Source organism: Melozone crissalis, unplaced genomic scaffold, assembly GCF_028551555.1.
Source record: "Melozone crissalis strain CALT ecotype California unplaced genomic scaffold, PUWL_Pcris_2 ptg000613l_1, whole genome shotgun sequence".
Taxonomy (NCBI): Eukaryota; Metazoa; Chordata; class Aves; order Passeriformes; family Passerellidae; genus Melozone; species Melozone crissalis.
In genome coordinates, this window is record NW_026536291.1 from 9,367 (window position 1) to 31,715 (window position 22,349).

General features: G+C 43.9%; 1 protein-coding gene across 1 annotated transcript; it reads right to left on the bottom strand.

Moving 5' to 3' along the window:
- Positions 1-4,127: 4,127 nt before the first annotated feature.
- LOC128950411 (zinc finger TRAF-type-containing protein 1-A) lies at positions 4,128-21,192 on the bottom strand. Its single transcript, XM_054295295.1, has 3 exons — positions 20,957-21,192; positions 16,223-16,434; positions 4,128-4,528 (listed from the first exon to the last, which is right to left on the bottom strand). Exons 1-3 carry the CDS (start codon positions 21,175-21,177, stop codon positions 4,137-4,139), a joined length of 825 nt encoding a protein of 274 aa, XP_054151270.1. The 5' UTR covers positions 21,178-21,192; the 3' UTR covers positions 4,128-4,136.
- Between the last annotated feature and the right edge of the window lie 1,157 nt (positions 21,193-22,349).

Genomic DNA, 22,349 nt, shown 5'->3' on the forward strand with positions numbered 1-22,349 from the left:
TCAACACCTTTCTGTGGAGTTTTCACCATTTCTTGCTGGTTTCAAGCAATTTTTGATGCTTTCAAGATCTCTCCGTTGAGTTTTGACATTTTTTGATGGTTTAAAACCATTTTTTGGTGGGTTTAAGTCAATTTTTGGTGGTTTCAAGATTTATCTGTTGGGTTTTCACCTTTTTTTTTGTGCTTTCAAACCATTTTGGGTGGTTATGACCAATGTTTGATGGTTTCAAGACCCTTCCATTGAGTTTTGGCCAATTTTTGACGGCTTTAAACCATTTTTGGTGGTTTCAAGACCTTTCTGTTGGATTTGGACCAAATTTTGGTGGGTTCCAACCAATTTTTGACGACTTCAAGACCTCTCTGTTGAGTTTACACCAATTATTGGCATTTTAAAGCCATTTTTGGTGGTTTAAAGCAAATTTTGTTGAGTTTAGGACAATTTTGGATGTTTCAAGACCTTTCTGTGGGGTTTTGACCAATTTTGAAGGGTTTCGAACCAACTTTCAATGGTTTTCAGACCTGTCCGTTTGCTTTGGAAGAACTTTTGATGGTTCCAAGCCAATTTTCATGATATTAGGATGATTTTTTGATGTTTGAAGACTTTTCCATTGGGTTTACACCAATTTCGGACATTATCAAGCCAATTTTGGTCGGTTTAGATCGATTTTTGACATTTCAAGACTTTTCTGGTGGGTTGAGACAAAATTTTGGTGGTTTCAAGACCTTTCCATTGAGTTTTGACCATTTTTAATGGTTTCAAACCATTTTTGGTGGGTTTAGTTCAATTTCTGACCGTTTCAAGACCTTTCTGTTGGGTTTGGAAGAAATTTTGGTGTTTTCAAACCAATTTTTGATGGTTTCAAGACCCTTCCATTGAGTTCTGACCAAATTTTGAAGGTTTCAACCAACTTTGGCGGGTTTAGACCAATTTTTGATGGTTTCAAGACCCTTCTGTTGGCTTTTAACCAAAGTTTGGTCATTTCTAAACACATTTTTTGAGGATTTTAAGACCTGGCCATTGGGTTTAGAAGAAATTCTGGGGGTTTTTGTGCTTTTAGGCCAATTTTTGATGGTTTCAAGACCTTGTCGTTGGGTTTACACCAATTTTTGGTGGTTTCAAGCCAATTTTGGTGGGTTCAGACCAAATTTTGGTGGTTTCAAACTATCTTTGGTGGGTTTCGGTCAATTCTTGATGTTTCAAGACTTTTCTGTTGGGTTCAGACCAAATTTCGGTGGTTTCAAACCAATTTTTGGTGGTTTCAAGACTTTTACGTTGGGTTTGGACCAAATTCTGGCGGTTCCAAGACCTTTCTGTTGGTTTTCCACCAATTTTTGGTATTTTCAAGCCATTTTTGGTGGGTTTAGGCCAATTGTGGTGATTTCAAACCAACTTTTGATGGTTTCAAGACCTTTCTGTTGAGTTTTTACTATTTCTTGATGGTTTAAATCAATTTTTGACGGTTTCAAGGCTATTCCATTGAGTTTTGACCATTTTGGATGATTTCAAACCATTTTTGGCGGTTTCAATCAATGTTCGATGGTTTCAAGACCCTTCCATCGAGTTTTGACCAATTTTTGATGGTTTTAAACCATTTTGGGTGGCTTCAAGACCTTTCTGTTGGATTTATACCAATTTTTGGCATTTCAAGCCATTTTTGGTCAGTTTAAGTCCATTTTTGATGGTTTCAAGACCTCTCTGTTGACTTTTCACCATTTCTTGATGGTCTCAAACAATTTTTGGTGGTTTCAACCAATTTTTGATGTTTCAAGACCTTTCTGTTCAATTTACATCAATTTTTGGTGGTTTCAAGACCTTTCTGTAGTGTTTCGACCGAGTCCTGATGGTTTCACTCATTTTTTTGATAATTTCAAAACCTTCCTCTTGGGTTCTGACAAATTTTTAACAGTTTCACCCATTTTTGGACTATTTCAAAATTTTCTGTCAAGTGTCGCCCATGTTTTGGTGGCTTCAAGCCATTTTTGGTGGTCTCAAACCATTTTGATTGGTTTTCCACCAGTTTTTGTCACTTCCAACCCGTTTTTGTCACTCTCGAACCCATTTTTGATGGTTCCAAGCCAATTCCATTCGCTCACCACCAACTTTTAGCGCTTTCCCACCAACTTTCACATTTTCCAACCCATTTTTACCAATTCCAACCCAGTTTTGATGGTTCCAAGGCAATTCCACTCACTCACCACCAACTTTTGGTGCTCTCAACCCATTTTTTGATGTTCGAAGCCGATTCCATTTGTTCATCGCCAACTTTTCTCAATTTCTCACCAACTTTTGTCTCTTCCAACCCGTTTTTGATGTTTTGAGCCAATCCCTTTCACTCACCACCAACTCTTGTCGCTTTGCCACCAACTTTGGTCTTTTCCAACCCATTTTCATCACTTCCAACCCATTTTTGATGGTTCCAAGTGAATTGCATTCGCTCACCACCAACTTTTGTCTCTTCCAACCCATTTTTGACGGCTTCAACGCGATTTCATTCGCTCACCACCAACTTTTGTCTTCTTCAATCCATTTTCACCGATCCCAGCCCATTTTTGATGGTCCCAAGCCAATTCCATTGGTTCAACACCAATTTTCGTGCCTTTCCCACCCATTTTTGTCACTTCCAACCCGTTTTTGTCACTTCCAACCCATTTTTGTCACTCTCAACCCATTTTTGTCACTTCCAACCCGTTTTTGTCACTCTCAAACCATTCTTGATGGTTCCAATCCAATGCCATTCACTCTCCCTCAACTTTTGTCACTTTCCCACCAATTTTTCTCTCTTCCATCGCATTTTTGTCTCTTCCAACCCATTTTCACCAATTCCAACCCATTTTTGCCACTTCCAACCTGGTTTTTGATGGTTCCAAGGCAACTCCATTGGCTCAACACCAACTTTTGTCTCTTCCGAGCCATTTTTGTCATTTCCAACCCATTTTTGATGGTTCCAACCTATCTTTGATGGTTCCCTCCCATTTTTGATGGTTCCAACCCATTTTTGATGGTTCCAAGCCAACTCCACTCACTCACCACCAACTTTTGTCACTTTCTCACCAACTTTTCTCTCTTCCAACCAACTTTTGTCACTCTCTGACCAATTTTTGATGGTTCCAAGGCAATTTCATTCGCTCACCACCAACTTTTGTCACTTCCAACCCATTTTTTCTTTTTTCCAACCCATTTTCACCCCCTCAAACCCATTTTTGATGGTTCCATGCCAATTCCAGTCATTCACCACCAAGTTTTGTCTCTTCCAACCCAGTTTTGTCCCTTCCAACCCATTTTTTCTTTTTTCCAACCCATTTTTGTCACTTCCAACCCATTTTTGATGGTTCATAGCTAAATCTACTTGCTCACCACCAACTTTTGCCACTTTAAACCAATTTTTGTCTCTTCCAACTCATTTTTTGACGGTTCCAAGGTAATCTGATTTCCTTACCACCAATTTTTGGTGCTTCCAACCCCTTTTTGTCACTTTCCACCCATTTTTGATGGTTCCAAGGCAATTTCATTCGCTCACCCCCAACTTCTGTTTTTTCCATCCAATTCTTGTGTCTTCCAACCCATTTTTGTCCCTTTTAACCCATTTTTGTCCCTTCCAACCCATTTTTGATGGCTCCAAGCCAATTCCATTCGCTCGCCACCAACTTTTCTCACTTTCCCACCAATTTTTCTCTCTTCTAACACATTTTTGTCATTTCCAACCCATTTTTACCAATTCCAACCCAGTTTTTGATGGTTCCACGCCAACTCCATTCGCTCCCCACCAACTTTTCGCCACTTCCCCACCATTTTTTCTCTCTTCCGACCCATTTTTGATGGTTCCAAGGAAACTCCATTCGCTCACCACCAACTTTTGTCGCTTCCAACCCATTTTTGATGCTTCCAAGTGAATCCCATTCGCTCCCCACCAACTTTCATCGCTTCCAACCCATTTTTCGCCGCTTCCCCACCGTTTTTTTCTCTCTTCCAACCCATTCTCGACCACTTCAACTCCGCTTTTTAATGCTTCCACCACCTCCCCGCCGCGTCCAACAACGCCGCCGACACCGCCGCCATCGCTAAAACTCCTCCTCCTCCCTTCCCTCCCCGCCCTCCCCCAAACAAAACCCCCCCCCCCCGGGAAAAAAAGTCACGTTTTATTTTTGGATCTGGAATATAAAAAGCCGCAGGTTGATGTTCTTGGCCGCCAGCAGTTTGTTGCACTCCACCGAGTCGACGATGGGCAGCGCCATGTAGTCGGTCTCGTTGCTCTCGTTGCTGAAGACGAAGTGGTAGATGACCGGGTTGATCTTGACGTCGTCGTAGGGCCCCTCGAGGAGCAGGAAGGAGCACTCCATGGGCGAGTTGACCTTGCTCTTGAGGATCAGCTGGAAGCTCAGCGTGCGCTTGCACGACAGGTTGGGGTTGCGCTCCGAGTCGTTGACGCGCGCCTTCAGCACCCACGTCTGGTTGAGCACCGTCAGGCGCGGCGTCTCGTAGTACAGGCGCGTGATGAAGTCGTCCGTGCGGTACGGGCGGAACTGAACCTCTGGGAAATGAAGAAAAAAAGTCCAAAAAAACTGGGATTAGATGGGAAAAGGGTTGGGAAAAGGCAGGAATTGTCATTGAATTTTTACGGATTCATTGGGGTCTTAGAAGGTTCCAGGAGTCATCACCAGGTCCTAGAAGGATTCACCAGGATCCTACAAAATTCCACAAATTATCACCAGATCCTAACTGGATTCACCTGGATCCTACCTAATTCCGAAAAATCTCATCAGACCCTAAAAGAATTCACCAGGATGCTACAAAACTCACAAAATTCTCATCAGACCCCGAAAGGATTCACCAGGATCCTACAAAAACCCTGGAATCATCATCAGATCCTACCAGGGTTCACCATATTCCTACAGAAATCCCAGTCCATCCCAGCCCATCCCAGTCCACCCCACGTCTGGTTGAGCACCGTCAGGCGCGGCGTCTCGTAGCACAGGCGCGTGATGAAGTCGCCCGTGCGGTACGGGCGGAACTGAACCTCTGGGAAACGAAAAAAAGTCCAAAAAAATTGGGATTAGATGGGAAAAGGGTTGGGAATAACGTTGGGATAAGGCAGGAGGTGTCACTGAATTTCTATGGATTCATCGGGGTCTTGGAAGGTTCCAGGAGTCATCACCAGGTTCTACAAGAATTGACTTCCATCTCGCAAAATTCCTCAAATTATCAATGGGTTCCAACAGGGTTCACCAGGATCCTACAAAATTCCTGCAATTCTCATCAGGTCCTACATAGGATTCACCATGGATCCCATCAGGATTCACCAGGACCCTGCAAATAATTGCTGGAATTGGCGTCGCATCCCACGAGAATTCACAAGGATCCTACAAAAACCCTGGAATCATCATCAGATCCTAACAGGGTTCACCATTTTCCTAAAGAATGTCCAGTCCATCCCAGTCCACCCCAGTCCATCCCAATCCATCCCAGCCCATCCCAGTCCACCCCACGTCTGGTTGAGCACCGTCAGGCGCGGCGTCTCATAGCACAGGCGCGTGATGAAGTCGTCCGTGCGGTACGGGCGGAACTGAACCTCTGGGAAACGAAAAAAAAGTCAAAAAAAAATTGGGATTAGACGGGAAAAGGGTTGGGAATAACATTGGGACAAGGCAAGAGCTGTCGCTGAATTCCTATGGATTCATCGGGATCTTAAAAGGTTTCAGGAGGCACCATCAGATCCTACAAGGACTCACCATTGTCCTCCAAAATTCCCCAAACTATCACTGGCTCTCAAAAGGATTCTCCAGGATCCTACAGAATTCCCAAAATTATTACCAGGTCGTAAATAGGATTCACCATGGATTCCATAAGGATGCACCAGGACCCTACAAAAATCACAGGATCCTAGCAGGGTTCACCATTATCCCACAGAATTCCCAATCCATCCCAGTCCATCCCAGTCCACCCCACGTCTGGTTGAGCACCGTCAGGCGCGGCGTCTCGTAGCACAGGCGCGTGATGAAGTCGTCCGTGCGGTACGGGCGGAACTGAACCTCTGGGAAACGAAAAAAAGTCCAAAAAAATTGGGATTAGATGGGAAAAAGGTTGGGAAAAGGCAGAAATTGTCATTGAATTTTTACAGATTCATCAGGGTCTTGGAAAGTTCCAGGAGTCATCACCAGGTCCTACAAGAATTGACTTCCATCTCGCAAAATTCCTCAAATTATCAATAGATTCTAACGAGGTTCATCATTATCCCACAAAATTCCCAAAATTATCAACGGATTCACCATTATCGTACAAAATTTCCAAAACTATCATTGGGCCCTAATGGGATTCATCATTATCCTCCGAAATTCCCAAAATCATCACCAGATCCCACAAGGATTCACCAGGATCCTACAAAACTCCAGAATCATCATCAGATCCTAACAGGGTTCACCATTTTCCTAAAGAATTCCCAGTCCATCCCAGTCCATCCCAGTCCATCTCAGTCCATCCCAGTCCATCCCAGTCCATCTCAGTCCCATCCCAGTCCATCTCAGTCCCATCCCAGTCCCTTCCCAGTCCATCTCAGTCCATCCCAGTCCATCCCAGTCCCATCCCAGTCCATCCCAGTCCATCTCAGTCCATCCCAGTCCCTTCCCAGTCCATCCCAGTCCATCCCAGCCCATCCCAGTCCATCTCAGTCCCATCCCAGTCCATCCCAGTCCCATCCCAGTCCATCTCAGTCCATCCCAGTCCATCCCAGTCCCTTCCCAGTCCATCCCAGTCCATCCCAGTCCCATCCCAGTCCGTCCCAGTCCCTCCCAGTCCCATCCCATCCCAGTCCATCCCAGTCCCATCCCAGTCCATCCCAGTCCCATCCCAGTCCATCCCAGTCCATCCCAGTGTGGTCCCAGTCCATCCCAGTCCATCCCAGTCCCATCCCAGTCCGTCCCAGTCCCTCCCAGTCCCATCCCATCCCAGTCCATCCCAGTCCCATCCCAGTCCATCCCAGTCCATCCCAGTGTGGTCCCAGTCCATCCCAGCCCATCCCAGTCCATCCCAGTCCCATCCCAGTCCATCCCAGTCCCATCCCAGTCCATCCCAGTCCATCCCAGCCCATCCCAGTCCATCCCAGTCCATTCCCAGTTCATCCCAGTCCATCCCAGTCCATCCCAGTCCCATCCCAGTCCATCCCAGTCCATCCCAGTCCCATCCCAGTCCATCCCAGTCCCTCCCAGTCCCATCCCAGTCCCTCCCAGCCCATCCCAGGCGCGGCGTCTCGCAGCACAGGCGCGTGATGAAGTCGTCCGTGCGGTACGGGCGGAACTGAACCTCTGGGAAAGATGGAAAAGGTGGAAAAAAATTGGGAAATTTTGAGAAATTCGATGGGAAAAGAGTCGGGATTACGTGGAAAAAAGTTTGGGAAGAGGCAGGAGCTGTCACTGAATTCCTACGGATTCATCGGGGTCATGGAAGGTTCCAGGACTCATCAGGGGGTCGTACAAGGATTCGTCATTATCCTACATAAGTCCTGAAATTGTCATCAGATCCCAAAAGGATTCACCAGGATCCTACAAAATTCCCATAATTGCAACTGGATCCCAACAAGATTCACCAGGATCCTACAAAATTCCCAAAATTCTCACTGGATCCTACAAGGATTCATCATTATCCTACAAGATTCCCAGAATTATCACCAGATCCTACAAGGATTCACCAATATCCCATAAAACTCCTGAAATTCCAATCAGATCCCAAAAGGATTCACCGTTATCCCACAGAATTCCCAAAATTACCACCAGATCCTACAAGGATTCATCATTGTCCTACAAAGCTCCCAAAATTATCACTGGATCCTAACTGGGCTCACCAGGATCCTACAGAATTCCCAAAATTCTGATCAGATCCCAAAAGGATTCACCAGGATCCTACAAAATTCCCGGAATTATCATCAGAGCCTAAAAAAAAATCCAACTTTATCCTACAAAATTCTCAAAATTCTCACCAGATCCCAAACTGGATCCACCATTATCCTACAAAATTCCCCAAATTTTCATCAGATCCTACACGGATTCGCCATTAACCTAAAAAATTCCTGGAATTTTTAGTGGATCCTAAACTGGATTCAGCAGGATCCTACAAAATTCCCAAAGTTATCATTGGATCTTAAATAAAATTCACCTTTTTCCTACAAAATTTCCAAGAATTTTCATTAGATCCTAAAAGAATTCACCATGATCCCACAAAATTCCCAGAATTATCACGAGATCCAAAATAAAATTCAACTTTATCCTACAAAATTCCCAGAATTTTCACCAGATCCCAAACAGGATTTGCCAGGATCCCACAGAATTCCTGGAATTTTCAATAGATCCTACAAAGATTGGCCAAGATCCCACAAAATTCCCGGAATTATCATCGGAGCCTAAATAAAATTCACCTTCATCCTACAAAATTCCCAAAATTTTCATCACATCCCAAACTGGATTCACCAGGATCCCACAAAATTCCTGGAATTTTCAGTGGATCCTAGAAGGATTCACCAGGATCCCACAAAATTCCCAGAATTACCATCGGATCCTAAAGAAGATTCAACTTCATCCTACAAAATTCCCAAAATTCTCACCAGATCCCAAACTGGATCCACCAGGATCCCACAGAATTCCCCAAATTTTCGTCAGATCCTACAGGGATTCATCATTGACCTAAAAAAATCCTGGAATTTTCAGTGGATCCTAAACTGGATTCACCAGGATCCCACAAAATTCCCCAAATTATCATCGGATCCTAAAGAGAATCCAACTTGATCCTACAAAATTTCCCAAATTTTCACCAGATCCCAAACTGGATTCACCAGGATCCCACAGAATTCCCAAAATTTTCAGTGGATCCTAAAAGGATTCACCAGGATCCCACAAAATTCCCAGAATTATCATCAGATCCTAAATAAAATTCAACTTGATCCCACAAAATTCCCAAAATTTTCACCGGATCCCAACCTGGATCCACCAGGATCCCATAAAATTCCTGGAATCATCATCAGATCCTACACGGATTCGCCATTATCCTCAAAAATTCCTGGAATTTTTAGTGGATCCTAAACTGGATTCATCAGGATCCCACAGAATTCCCAGAATTACCATCGGATCCTAAAGAAGATTCAACTTCATCCTACAAAATTCCCAAAATTCTCACCAGATCCCAAACTGGATCCACCAGGATCCCACAGAATTCCCCAAATGTTCATCAGATCCTACAGGGATTCATCATTGACCTAAAAAAATCCTGGAATTTTCAGTGGATCCTAAACTGGATTCACCAGGATCCCACAAAATTCCCCAAATTATCATCGGATCCTAAAGAGAATCCAACTTGATCCTACAAAATTTCCCAAATTTTCACCAGATCCCAAACTGGATTCACCAGGATCCCACAAAATTCCTGGAATTATCAGTGGATCCTAAAAGGATTCACCAGGATCCCACAAAATTCCCCAAATTATCATCGGAGCCTAAATTAAATTCAACTTTATCCTACAAAATTCCCCAAATTTTCACCAGATCCCAAACTGGATCCACCATTATCCTACAAAATTTCCCAAATTTTCACCAGATCCCAAACTGGATTCACCAGGATCCCACAGAATTCCCAAAATTTTCAGTGGATCCTAAAAGGATTCACCAGGATCCCACAAAATTCCCCGAATTATCAACAGATCCTAAATAAAATTCAACTTGATCCCACAAAATTCCCAAAATTTTCACCGGATCCCAACCTGGATCCACCAGGATCCCATAAAATTCCTGGAATCATCATCAGATCCTACAGGGATTCGCCATTATCCTCAAAAATTCCTGGAATTTTTAGTGGATCCTAAACTGGATTCAGCAGGATCCTACAAAATTCCCAAAGTTATCATTGGATCTTAAATAAAATTCACCTTTATCCTACAAAATTTCCAAGAATTTTCATTAGATCCTAAAAGGATTCACCATGATCCCACAAAATTCCCAGAATTATCACGAGATCCAAAATAAAATTCAACTTTATCCTACAAAATTCCCAGATTTTTCACCAGATCCCAAACAGGATTTGCCAGGATCCCACAGAATTCCTGGAATTTTCAATAGATCCTACAAAGATTGGCCAAGATCCCACAAAATTCCCGGAATTATCATCGGAGCCTAAATAAAATTCCCCTTTATCCTACAAAATTCCCAAAATTTTCATCACATCCCAAACTGGATTCACCAGGATCCCACAAAATTCCTGGAATTTTCAGTGGATCCTAGAAGGATTCACCAGGATCCCACAAAATTCCCAGAATTACCATCGGATCCTAAAGAAGATTCAACTTCATCCTACAAAATTCCCAAAATTTTCACCGGATCCCAAACTGGATCCACCAGGATCCCACAGAATTCCCCAAATTTTCATCAGATCCTACAGGGATTCATCATTGACCTAAAAAAATCCTGGAATTTTCAGTGGATCCTAAACTGGATTCAACAGGATCCCACAAAATTCCCCAAATTATCATCGGATCCTAAAGAAAATCCAACTTGATCCTACAAAATTTCCCAAATTTTCACCAGATCCCAAACTGGATTCACCAGGATCCCACAGAATTCCCACAATTTTCAGTGGATCCTAAAAGGATTCACCAGGATCCCACAAAATTCCCAGAATTATCATCAGATCCTAAATAAAATTCAACTTCATCCTACAAAATTCCCAAAATTCTCACCAGATCCCAAACTGGATCCACCATTATCCTACAAAATTCCCCAAATTTTCATCAGATCCTACACGGATTCGCCATTAACCTAAAAAATTCCTGGAATTTTTAGTGGATCCTAAACTGGATTCTGCAGGATCCTACAAAATTCCCAAAGTTATCATTGGATCTTAAATAAAATTCACCTTTATCCTACAAAATTTCCAAGAATTTTCATTAGATCCTAAAAGGATTCACCATGATCCCACAAAATTCCCAGAATTATCACGAGATCCGAAATAAAATTCAACTTTATCCTACAAAATTCCCAGAATTTTCACCAGATCCCAAACAGGATTTGCCAGGATCCCACAGAATTCCTGGAATTTTCAATAGATCCTACAAAGATTGGCCAAGATCCCACAAAATTCCCGGAATTATCATCGGAGCCTAAATAAAATTCACCTTTATCCTACAAAATTCCCAGAATTTTCATCACATCCCAAACTGGATTCACCAGGATCCCACAAAATTCCTGGAATTTTCAGTGGATCCTAGAAGGATTCACCAGGATCCCACAAAATTCCCAGAATTACCATCGGATCCTAAATAAGATTCAACTTCATCCTACAAAATTCCCAAAATTCTCACCAGATCCCAAACTGGATCCACCAGGATCCCACAGAATTCCCCAAATTTTCGTCAGATCCTACAGGGATTCATCATTGACCTAAAAAAATCCTGGAATTTTCAGTGGATCCTAAACTGGATTCAACAGGATCCCACAAAATTCCCCAAATTATCATCGGATCCTAAAGAAAATCCAACTTGATCCTACAAAATTTCCCGAATTTTCACCAGATCCCAAACTGGATTCACCAGGATCCCACAGAATTCCCAAAATTTTCAGTGGATCCTAAAAGGATTCACCAGGATCCCACAAAATTCCCAGAATTATCATCAGATCCTAAATAAAATTCAACTTGATCCCACAAAATTCCCAAAATTTTCACCGGATCCCAACCTGGATCCACCAGGATCCCATAAAATTCCTGGAATCATCATCAGATCCTGCACGGATTCGCCATTATCCTCAAAAATTCCTGGAATTTTTAGTGGATCCTAAACTGGATTCAGCAGGATCCTACAAAATTCCCAAAGTTATCATTGGATCCTAAAGAAAATTCACCTTTATCCTACAAAATTTCCAAGAATTTTCATTAGATCCTAAAAGGATTCACCATGATCCCACAAAATTCCCAGAATTATCATCAGATCCTAAATAAAATTCAACTTTATCCTACAAAATTCCCAGAATTTTCACCAGATCCCAAACAGGATTTGCCAGGATCCCACAGAATTCCTGGAATTTTCAATAGATCCTACAAAGATTGGCCAAGATCCCACAAAATTCCCGGAATTATCATCGGAGCCTAAATAAAATTCCCCTTTATCCTACAAAATTCCCAAAATTTTCATCACATCCCAAACTGGATTCACCAGGATCCCACAAAATTCCTGGAATTTTCAGTGGATCCTAGAAGGATTCACCAGGATCCCACAAAATTCCCAGAATTACCATCGGATCCTAAAGAAGATTCAACTTCATCCTACAAAATTCCCAAAATTCTCACCAGATCCCAAACTGGATCCACCAGGATCCCACAGAATTCCCCAAATGTTCATCAGATCCTACAGGGATTCATCATTGACCTAAAAAAATCCTGGAATTCTCAGTGGATCCTAAACTGGATTCAACAGGATCCCACAAAATTCCCCAAATTATCATCGGATCCTAAAGAGAATCCAACTTGATCCTACAAAATTTCCCGAATTTTCACCAGATCCCAAACTGGATTCACCAGGATCCCACAGAATTCCCAAAATTTTCAGTGGATCCTAAAAGGATTCACCAGGATCCCACAAAATTCCCCAAATTATCAACAGATCCTAAATAAAATTCAACTTGATCCCACAAAATTCCCAAAATTTCACCGGATCCCAACCTGGATTCGCCAGGATCCCATAAAATTCCTGGAATTTTCACTGGATCCCACAAAACTCCCGGAATTTTCCACAGATCTCAAACTGGATTCACCTGGATCCTACAGAATTCCCAGAATTTTCCACAGATCCTAAATAAATTCCATCAGGATCCCACGGAATTCCCAAAATTTCACCGGGTCCCAAAGCGGCAACATCGGCGTCCTAAAACATTCCCGAATTTCTGCTCAGGTTTTGGGAATTCTCGGAATTCCGGGCTGTCCTCTGCTGGAGGAACGGAGCTTCTGGAAGCTGAGCGGGATGGAGAAACTCCGGGAAAAATCAGAAAAGCCAAAAAAAATCCTTCGGAAAATCCTGGAGAAGCTTTGGAGAATCCCAAAAAACCTTCTGGAAACCATGGAAAACCCCAGGAGAACCCCATAAAACCTTCTGAGAACCTCAAGGAACATTCTGGAGACCCCATAAAACCTTCTGGAAACCATGGACAACCTTTGGAGGACTCAAAAAAACCTTCTGAGAACCTCAAGGGACCTTCAGAGAACTCCATAAAACCTTCTGAGAACCATGGAAAACCTTTAGAAGACCCCATAAAACCTTCTGAGAACCTCAAGAGACCTTCAGAAAACTCCATAAAACCTTCTCAGAACCTCAAGGAACCTTCTGAAAACCCCATAAAACCTTCTGGAAACCATGGAAAACCCCAGGAGAACCCCATAAAACCTTCTGAGAACCTCAAGGGACCTTCAGAAGACTCCATAAAACCTTCTGAGAACCATGGAGAACCTTTGGAGAACTCCAAAAAACCTTCTGAGAACCTCAAAAAACCTTTAAAAGAACCCATAAAACCTTCTAGAAATCATAGAAAATCTTTGGAGAACCCAACTAAATCTTCTGAGAACTTCAAGAAACCTTCTAAAAAGTCCATAAAACCTTCCGGAAACCATGGAAAACCTTTGAGGGACCCCATAAAACCTTCTTAGAACGTCAAGGAACATTCTGAAGAACCCATAAAACCTTCTGAGAACCTCAAGGAACCTTCTAAAAACCCCATAAACCTTCTGGGAACCATGGAAACCCTTGGAGAACCCCATAAAACCTTCTGAAGACCCCATAAATCCTCCAAAAAAACCCAAAGAACCTTCAAAAAACCTCAAAAAACCTTTAAGAGATCCCATAAAACCTTCTGGAAACCGTGGACAATCCTAGGAAGACCCCATAAAACCTTCTGAGAAGGTCAAGCGACCTTTAGAAAACTCCATAAAAACTTCTGGGAATCGTGGAAAACCCTCGGAGAATCCCATAAAACATTCTCAGAACCTTAAGGAACCTTCTCAAGACCTCATACAACCTTCTGGAAAGCATGGAGAACCTTCAGAAGACCCCATAAAACCTTCTCAGAACCTCAAAAGACCTTCAGAAGACCCCATAAAACCTTCTGAAAACCATGGAAAACCTTTGAAGAACTCCATAAAACCTTATGGAATCCATGGAGAACTTTCAGAAAACCCCAAAAAACCTTCTAAGAACTTCAAGAGACCTTCTGAAGACCCCATAAAACCTTCTCAAAACCATGGAGAACCCTTGAAGAACTCCATAAAACCTTCTCAAAACCATGGAGAACCCTTGAAGAACTCCATAAAACCTTCTCAAAACCATGGAGAACCTTCAGGAAACTCCATAAAACCTCCTGAAATCCATGGAGAACCTTCTGAAGACCCCATAAAACCTCCAGAAACCCCCATTAATTCCAGGAATGTTGTGGGATGGTGGTGGCCCCGTACCGGTGTAGCCGATCTTCTCGAAGCTGAGCAGGCTGAAGATGCTGTTGTAGAGCTGCATCTCCTGCTTTGGAAAAACCCAAAAAACCTTCTGGAAACCATAGAGAACCTTTAGAAGACCCCATGAAACCTTCTCAGAACCTCAAGAGACCTTCAGAAGACCCCATGTAACCTTCTGGAAACCATGGAAAACCCCAGGAGAACCCCACAAAACCTTCTAAGAACCTCAAGAGACCTTCAGAAAACTCTATTAGATCTCCTGAGAACCTCAAGGAACCTTCTGAAGACCCCATAAAACCTTCTGGAAACCATGGAGAACCTTTAGTAGACCCCATAAAACCTTCTCAAAACCATGGAGAACCTTCAGAAAACTCCATAAAACCTTCTGGAAACCATGGAGAACCTTCTGAAGACCCCATAAAACCTTCTCAAAACCATGGAGAACCCTTGAAGAACTCCATAAAACCTTCTCAAAACCATGGAGAACCTTTAGTAGACCCCAGAAAACCTTCTCAAAACCATGGAGAGCCTTCAGAAAACTCCATAAAACCTTCTGGAATCCATGGAGAACCTTCTGAAGACCCCATAAAACCTCCAGAAAACCCCACAAATTTCAGCAATTTTCCGGAATTTTCTGGAATTTTGTGGAATTTTGTGGAATGTTGTGGGATGGTGGTGGCCCCGTACCGGTGTAGCCGATCTTCTCGAAGCTGAGCAGGCTGAAGATGCTGTAGTAGAGCTGCATCTCCTGCTTTGGAAAAACCCCAGAAAACCATTTGGAAACCCTTGGAGAACCCCATGAAACCTTCTGAGAACCTCAAGGAACCTTCTGAAGACCCCATAAAACCTTCTGGAAACCACGGAAAACCTTTGGAGAACCCCATAAAGCCTTCTGAAAACCATGGAGAACCTTTAGAAGACTCCATGAAACCTTCTGAGAACCTCAAGGAACCTTCTGACGACCTCATAAAACCTTCTGGAAATCAAGGACAACCTTTAGAAGACCCCATAAAACCTTCTTAGAACCTCAAGAGACTTTAAGAAGACTCCATGAAACCTTCTGAGAACCTCAAGGAACCTTCTGACGACCTCATAAAACCTTCTGGAAATCAAGGACAACCTTTAGAAGACCCCATAAAACCTTCTTAGAACCTCAAGAGACTTTAAGAAGACTCCATGAAACCTTCTGAGAACCTCAAGGAACCTTCTGACGACCTCATAAAACCTTCTGGAAATCAAGGACAACCTTTAGAAGACCCCATAAAACCTTCTTAGAACCTCAAGAGACTTTAAGAAAACTCCATGAAACCTTCTGAGAACCTCAAGGAACCTTCTGACGACCTCATAAAACCTTCTGGAAATCAAGGACAACCTTTAGAAGACCCCATAAAACCTTCTTAGAACCTCAAGAGACTTTAAGAAGACTCCATGAAACCTTCTGAGAACCTCAAGGAACCTTCTGACGACCTCATAAAACCTTCTGGAAATCAAGGACAACCTTTAGAAGACCCCATAAAACCTTCTTAGAACCTCAAGAGACTTTAAGAAAACTCCATGAAACCTTCTGAGAACCTCAAGGAACCTTCTGAAGACCTCAAAAAACCTTCTGGAAACCATGGAGAACCCTTGAAGAACTCCCTAAAACCTTCTCGAAACCATGGAGAACCTTTAGAAGACCCCATAAAACCTCCAGAAAACCCCACAAATTTTGGGAATTTTCTGGAATTTCATGGAATTTTTCGGAACGGTGGTGGCCCCGTACCGGTGTAGCCGATCTTCTCGAAGCTGAGCAGGCTGAAGATGCTGTTGTAGAGCTGCATCTCCTTCTTGCGCGTTTGGTCCATCTCGTCCAGGATGTCCATGAGCTCGTTGCCCGTCTTGGTGGGGTGCGAGCACTCGGCCTCGTGCACCGACAGCTCGTGGAAGGGGCCCTGCCAGGGACACCCGATGCGCTTGTACTTGCACTGCGTCACCCTGCGGAGAAAACGGGAGAAAAACGGGAATTTAGGGAAAAATTGGGAATTTTGGGGGGAAAAAATGGGAATTTTTTGGGAAAAAACGGGATTTTTTTTGCGAAGAGAAAGGCAATTTTTTGGGAACAAAAAGGGAATTTTTGGGGAAAAAAAATGGGAATGTTTCGGGAAAAAATCGGGAGTTTTTTGGGAAAAAAAAGGTGATTTTTTGGGAAAAAACGGGAATTTTTGGGGGAAAAATTGGGAATGTTTTGGGGGAAAAAATGGGAATTTTAGGGGGAAAAAATGGGAATGTTTTGGGGGAAAAAATGGGAATTTTGGGGGGAAAAAATGGGAAATGCTTTGGGATAAAAACGGAAAATGCAAGTGGAAAATTTGGGATAAAAAAGGGGAATTTGGGAGCGTTCGGCCTCGTGCACCGACAGCTCGTGGAAGGGGCCCTGCCAGGGACACCCGATGCGCTTGGACCTGCACTGCGTCACCCTGCGGGGAAACGGGGACAAAATGGGACATCTGGGGACATCTGGGGACATCTGAGGACAATTGGTGGGATTTTGGGGAGATTTGGGATGGAAATGGTCCAAAACCCAAAAAATTCCCATAAATACCTAAAAATCCAGGCAGGACCATTGCCAGCCCTCAGTGGTCCTCATAGTGCTGCTGGTGGGGCTACAAGGAAGATCTCAAGAACTTTGAGGTGTTCCACCATCCCAAAACCAACAAAAATCACCTCAAAACCAGCCCAAACCCCCTGGAATCCACCAAAAAGCACCTGGAGACCCCAAAATACCTCAAAAAAAAATTTGCATTCTACTGATGGTGCTCCAAGAGAGATCTCAAGAACTTTGAGGTGTCCCACCACCCGGAAACCACCTAAAACCACCTCAAAACCATCCCAAAATACCATGAATCCACCCTAAAACACCTCGGGACCCCAAAATACCTCAAAAAAATCCCCCACATTCTTCTCATGGTGCTCCAAGGAAGATCTCAAGAACTTTGAGGTGTCCCACCATCCAGAAACCACCAAAAACCACCTCAAAACCATTGGAAACCACCGGAAATGCACCAAAAACCACCTCGAGACCCCAAACCACCTCAAAAAAAATCCCACTCTACTGATGGTGCTCCAAGAAAGATCTCAAGAACTTTGAGGTGTCCCACCACCCAGAAACCACCTAAAACCACCTCAAAGCCATTGGAAACCCCCAGGAATCCACCAGAAACCACCTGGAGACCCCAAAATACCTCAAATAAATCCCCTACATCCTTCTCATGGTGCTCCAAGGAAGATCTCAAGAACTTTGAGGTGTCCCATCATCCCAAAACCACCAAAAACCATCTGAAACCACCAAAAACCACCACAAAACCACCAAAAACCACCTGGAGACCCCAAAAAATCTCAGAAAAAATCCCCGACATCCTTCTCATGGTGTTCCAAGGAAAATCTCAAGAACTTTGAGATGTCCCATCATCCCAAAACCACCAAAAACACCTCAAATCAACAAAAACCACCATAAAACCACCCCAAACCACCTGGAGACCCCAAAATATCTGAGAAAAATCCCCAACATTCTTTTGATGGTGCTCCAAAAAATATCTCAAGAACTTTGAGGTGTCCCACCACCCAGAAACCACCAAAACCACCTCAAAACCACGAAAAACCACCCCAAAACCCCCAAAACTCCACACAAATTCCCAAAAGTCTCATCCAGGACCATTCCCATCCATCATCTGTCGTGATACTCCTTCTGGAACTGCTCCATGAAAGATCTCAAGAACTTTGAGGCGTCCCACCACCCTGAAAAGACCAAAAAGTGCCCCAAACCCTAAAAAAGTCTCCACCAAATCCAAAAAGAGTCCCAAAAAGTCCTTGTCCTGTCAGGCCACACATCCTTCTGGTGGCATTCCAAAGATCTCAAGAACTTGGAGATGTCCCACCAGACCAAAACCACCCAAAACCACCCAAAACCACCTAAAACCACCAAAAACCACCCCAAAACCGCAAAAAATCCCCGACGTGCTTCTGATGGTTCTTCAAGGAAGATCTCAAGGACTTTGAGGTGTCCTACCACACCAAAACCACCAAAAACCACCGTGAAAACACCAAAAACCACCCCAGAATCCCAAAATAACCCCTAAAAAATCCAAAAAATTCCAAACATCATCATGATGGTGCCCCAAAAAAGATCTCAAGAACTTTGAGGTGTCCCACCATCCCAAACTACCAAAAACCACCCTGAATCCACCCAAAACCACCCCAGAACCACAAAAAAAGTCCCATAAAATCCCAAAACACCTTCTTCTATCATGCCACACCTCCTGCTAGTGGTGTTCAAAAGATCTCGAGAACTTTTAGGTGTCCCACCACCCCAAAACCACCTAAAACCACCTCAAAACCATCAGAAACCACCACGGATCCACCAAAAACCCCCCGGAGACCCCAAAATACCTCAAAAATCCCCCCAAAAAATCCCAAACATTCCCAAAAACGGACCTGTCCTGGCACTGCTCCTTCTGGTGGCGCTGCAAAGATCTCAAGAATTTTGAGGTGTCCCACCATCCAGAAATCACTCAAAACCGTCCAAAACCACCAAAAACCACCACGAAACCACCACGGAACCACCCAAACCCCCAAAATATCTCAAAAAAATACCAGACATCCTCCCAAGAGAATGTTCCAAGAAAGATCTCAAGAACTTTAAGGTGTTCCACCACCCAGAAACCACCAAAAACCACCACGAATCCACCAAAACCCACCACGAATCCACCAAAAACCACCACGAATCCACCCCATACCACCTCAAAACTCCAAAATATATCTCAAAAAAATATCATCCTTCTCATGGTGCTCCAAGAAAGATCTCAAGAACTTTGAGGTGTCCCACCATCCCAAAACCACCAAAAACCATCAGAAACCACCAAAAGCTGCCCCAAAACCACAAAAAAATTCTTAAAAGTCCCAAAAAATCTTTCACCTATCCTGACACTCCTTCTGCTGCTAAACCAATGATGTTCTCAAGAACTTTGAGGTGTCCCACCACCCCAAAACCACCTAAAGCCACCTCAAAACCACCCCAAACCACTGCAAAACCACCTAAAACCACCCCGAGACCCCAAAATACCTCAAAAAATCCCCCCAAAAAATCCCAAACGTTCCCAAAAATGGACCTGTCCTGGCACTCCTCCTTCTGGTAGCGCTGCAAAGATCTCAAGAACTTTGAGGTGTCCCACCACCCCAAAACCATGAAAAATCCCCTCGACACCACAAAAAACTGCCCCAGAACTACAAAAAATCCCTTAAAAATCCCCAAAACATCTTTCACCTATCCTGACACTCCCTCTGCTGATAGACCAATGATGTTCTCAAGAACTTCGAGGTGTCCCACCACCCCAAAACCACCAGAACTACCTCAAAACCACCCCAAACCACCTGGAAACCACCAAAAGCCACCTCGAGACCTCATAACACCTCAAGAAATTCCAAAAAAATTCCCAAACGGTCCCAAAAACGGACCTGTCCTGGCACTCCTCCTTCTAGTGGCCCTGAAAGATCTCAAGAACTTTGAGGTGTCCCACCATCCAAAAACCACCTAAAATCACCACAAAAACACCAAAAACCACCACGAATCCACCCCAAACCACATTGAAACCCCAAAAAATCCCAGACATCCATCTGGTGGTGCTCCAAGGAAGATCTCAAGAACTTTGAGGTGTCCCACCATCCCAAACTACCAAAAACCACCCTGAATCCACCCAAAACCACCCCAGAACCACAAAAAAATCCCATGAAATCCCCAAAACACCTTCTTCTATCATGCCACACCACCTGCTAGTGGTGTTCAAAAGATCTCAAGAACTTTGAGGTGTCCCACCACCCCAAAACCACCAAAACTACCTCAAAACCACCCCAAACCACCTGGAAACCACCAAAAACCATCTCGAGACCTCATAACACCTCAAGAAATTAAAAAAAAAAAATCGCAACCATTCCCAAAAACGGACCTGTCCTGGCACTCCTCCTTCTGGTAGCGCTGCAAAGATCTCAAGAACTTTGAGGTGTCCCACCACCCCAAAACCACCAAAAATCCCCTCAAAACCACAAAAAACTGCCCCAGAACCACAAAAAACCCCATAGAAACCCCAAAAACCTCTTTCCATCATGCCACACCTCCTGCTGGTGGCGCTCCAGGGATCTCAAGAACTTTGAGGTGTCCCACCACCCCAAAACCACCAAAAATACTTTAAAACCACCCCAAACCACCTGGAATCCACCAAAAACCACCTCGGGACCCCAAAATACCTCAAAGAAATCCCAGACATCCTTCTGATGGTGCTGCAAGAAAGACCTCATGAACTTTGACATGTCCCACCACTCCAAAACCACCAAAAACACCTCAAAACCACCCCAAACCACCTGGAAACCACCAAAAACCACCTCGAGACCTCATAACACCTCAAGAAATTCCAAAAAAAAACCCCAAAAATTCCAAAAAAATCCCCGAACGTTCCCAAAAACGGACCTGTCCTGGCACTCCTCCTTCTGGTGGCGCTCGAGCAGCGAGCGGGGGAACTGGCGGGCGCAGAAGCCGCACTCGGCCGGCAGCTCGCTGACCGCCTTCTCCACGGCCAGGTTGCGGCAGCAGAGGCTCTTGGAGATCTCGCAGCGGCAGTTGGGACACGTGGCCTGCTCCTCCTTCAGCCGCGAGTCCGCCAGGAGATGGATGAAACACCCCGCGCACATCAGGTGCCCGTTGGTGCACTGGGGACACAAAAAAAAATGGGAATTTCCCATCGATTCCCCATTGATCCCCAATTCCCCATTGATTCCCATTGATTCCCATTGATTCCCAATTCCCCATTGATTCCCATTGATTCCCACTGATTCCCATTGACTCCCCATTGATTCCCCACTGATTCCCCACTGATTCCCATTGATTCTCAATTCCCCATTGATTCCTCACTGATTCCCCACTGATTCCCATTGATTCTCAATTCCCCATTGATTCCCCATTGATTCCCCATTGATTCCCCATTGATTCCCCATTGATTCCCCACTGATTCCCATTGATTCCAATTGATTCCCAATTCCCCACTGATTCCCCACTGATTCCCATTCACTCCCCATTGATTCCCCACTGATTCCCATTGACTCCCCATTGATTCCCCACTGATTCCCATTGATTCCCAATTCCCCATTGATTCCCAATTCCCCATTGACTCCCCACTGATTCCCATTGATTCCCAATTCCCCATTGATTCCCAATTCCCCATTGATTCCCCACTGATTCTCATTGATTCCCAACTCCCCACTGATTCCCCACTGATTCCCATTAATTCCCCACTGATTCTCATTGACTCCCCATTGATTCCCCACTGACTCCCATTGATTCCCAATTCCCCATTGATTCCCCACTGATTCCCATTGACTCCCCATTGATTCCCCACTGATTCCCATTGATTCCCAATTCCCCATTGATTCCCCACTGATTCCCATTGATTCCCAGTGATTCCCAATTCCCCATTGATTCCCATTGGTTCCCACTGATTCCCAATTCCCCATTGATTCCGATTGATTCTCATTGATTCCCATCAATTCCCCACTGATTCCCAGTGACTCCCCATTGATTCCCCACTGATTCCCATTGATTCCCAATTTCCCATTGATTCCTCACTGATTCCCATTGATTCCCCACTGATTCCCTTTATTCCAAATTCCCCATTGATTCCTCACTGATTCCCATTGATTCCCAATTCCCCATTGATTCCCCACTGATTCCCATTGATTGCCAATTCCCCATTGATTCCCATTGATTGCCAATTCCCCACTGGAATTTCCCATTGGTGCACTGGGGATGCAAAAAAAATGGGAATTTTACAGATTTTTGGGGTTTATTTATTCCAAATATTCCCAAT

Excerpts from the sequence above, each read along its gene's own strand:
- LOC128950411 (XM_054295295.1), bottom strand. The coding sequence starts at position 21,177 with ATGTGCGCGGGGTGTTTCATCCATCTCCTGGCGGACTCGCGGCTGAAG. Across the intron at positions 16,435-20,956 it reads AAGGAGGAGTGCCAGGACAG|GGTGACGCAGTGCAAGTACA; the intron begins GTCCGTTTTTGG and ends TTTTCTCCGCAG. Across the intron at positions 4,529-16,222 it reads CGAGAAGATCGGCTACACCG|AGGTTCAGTTCCGCCCGTAC; the intron begins GTACGGGGCCAC and ends TTCATTTCCCAG.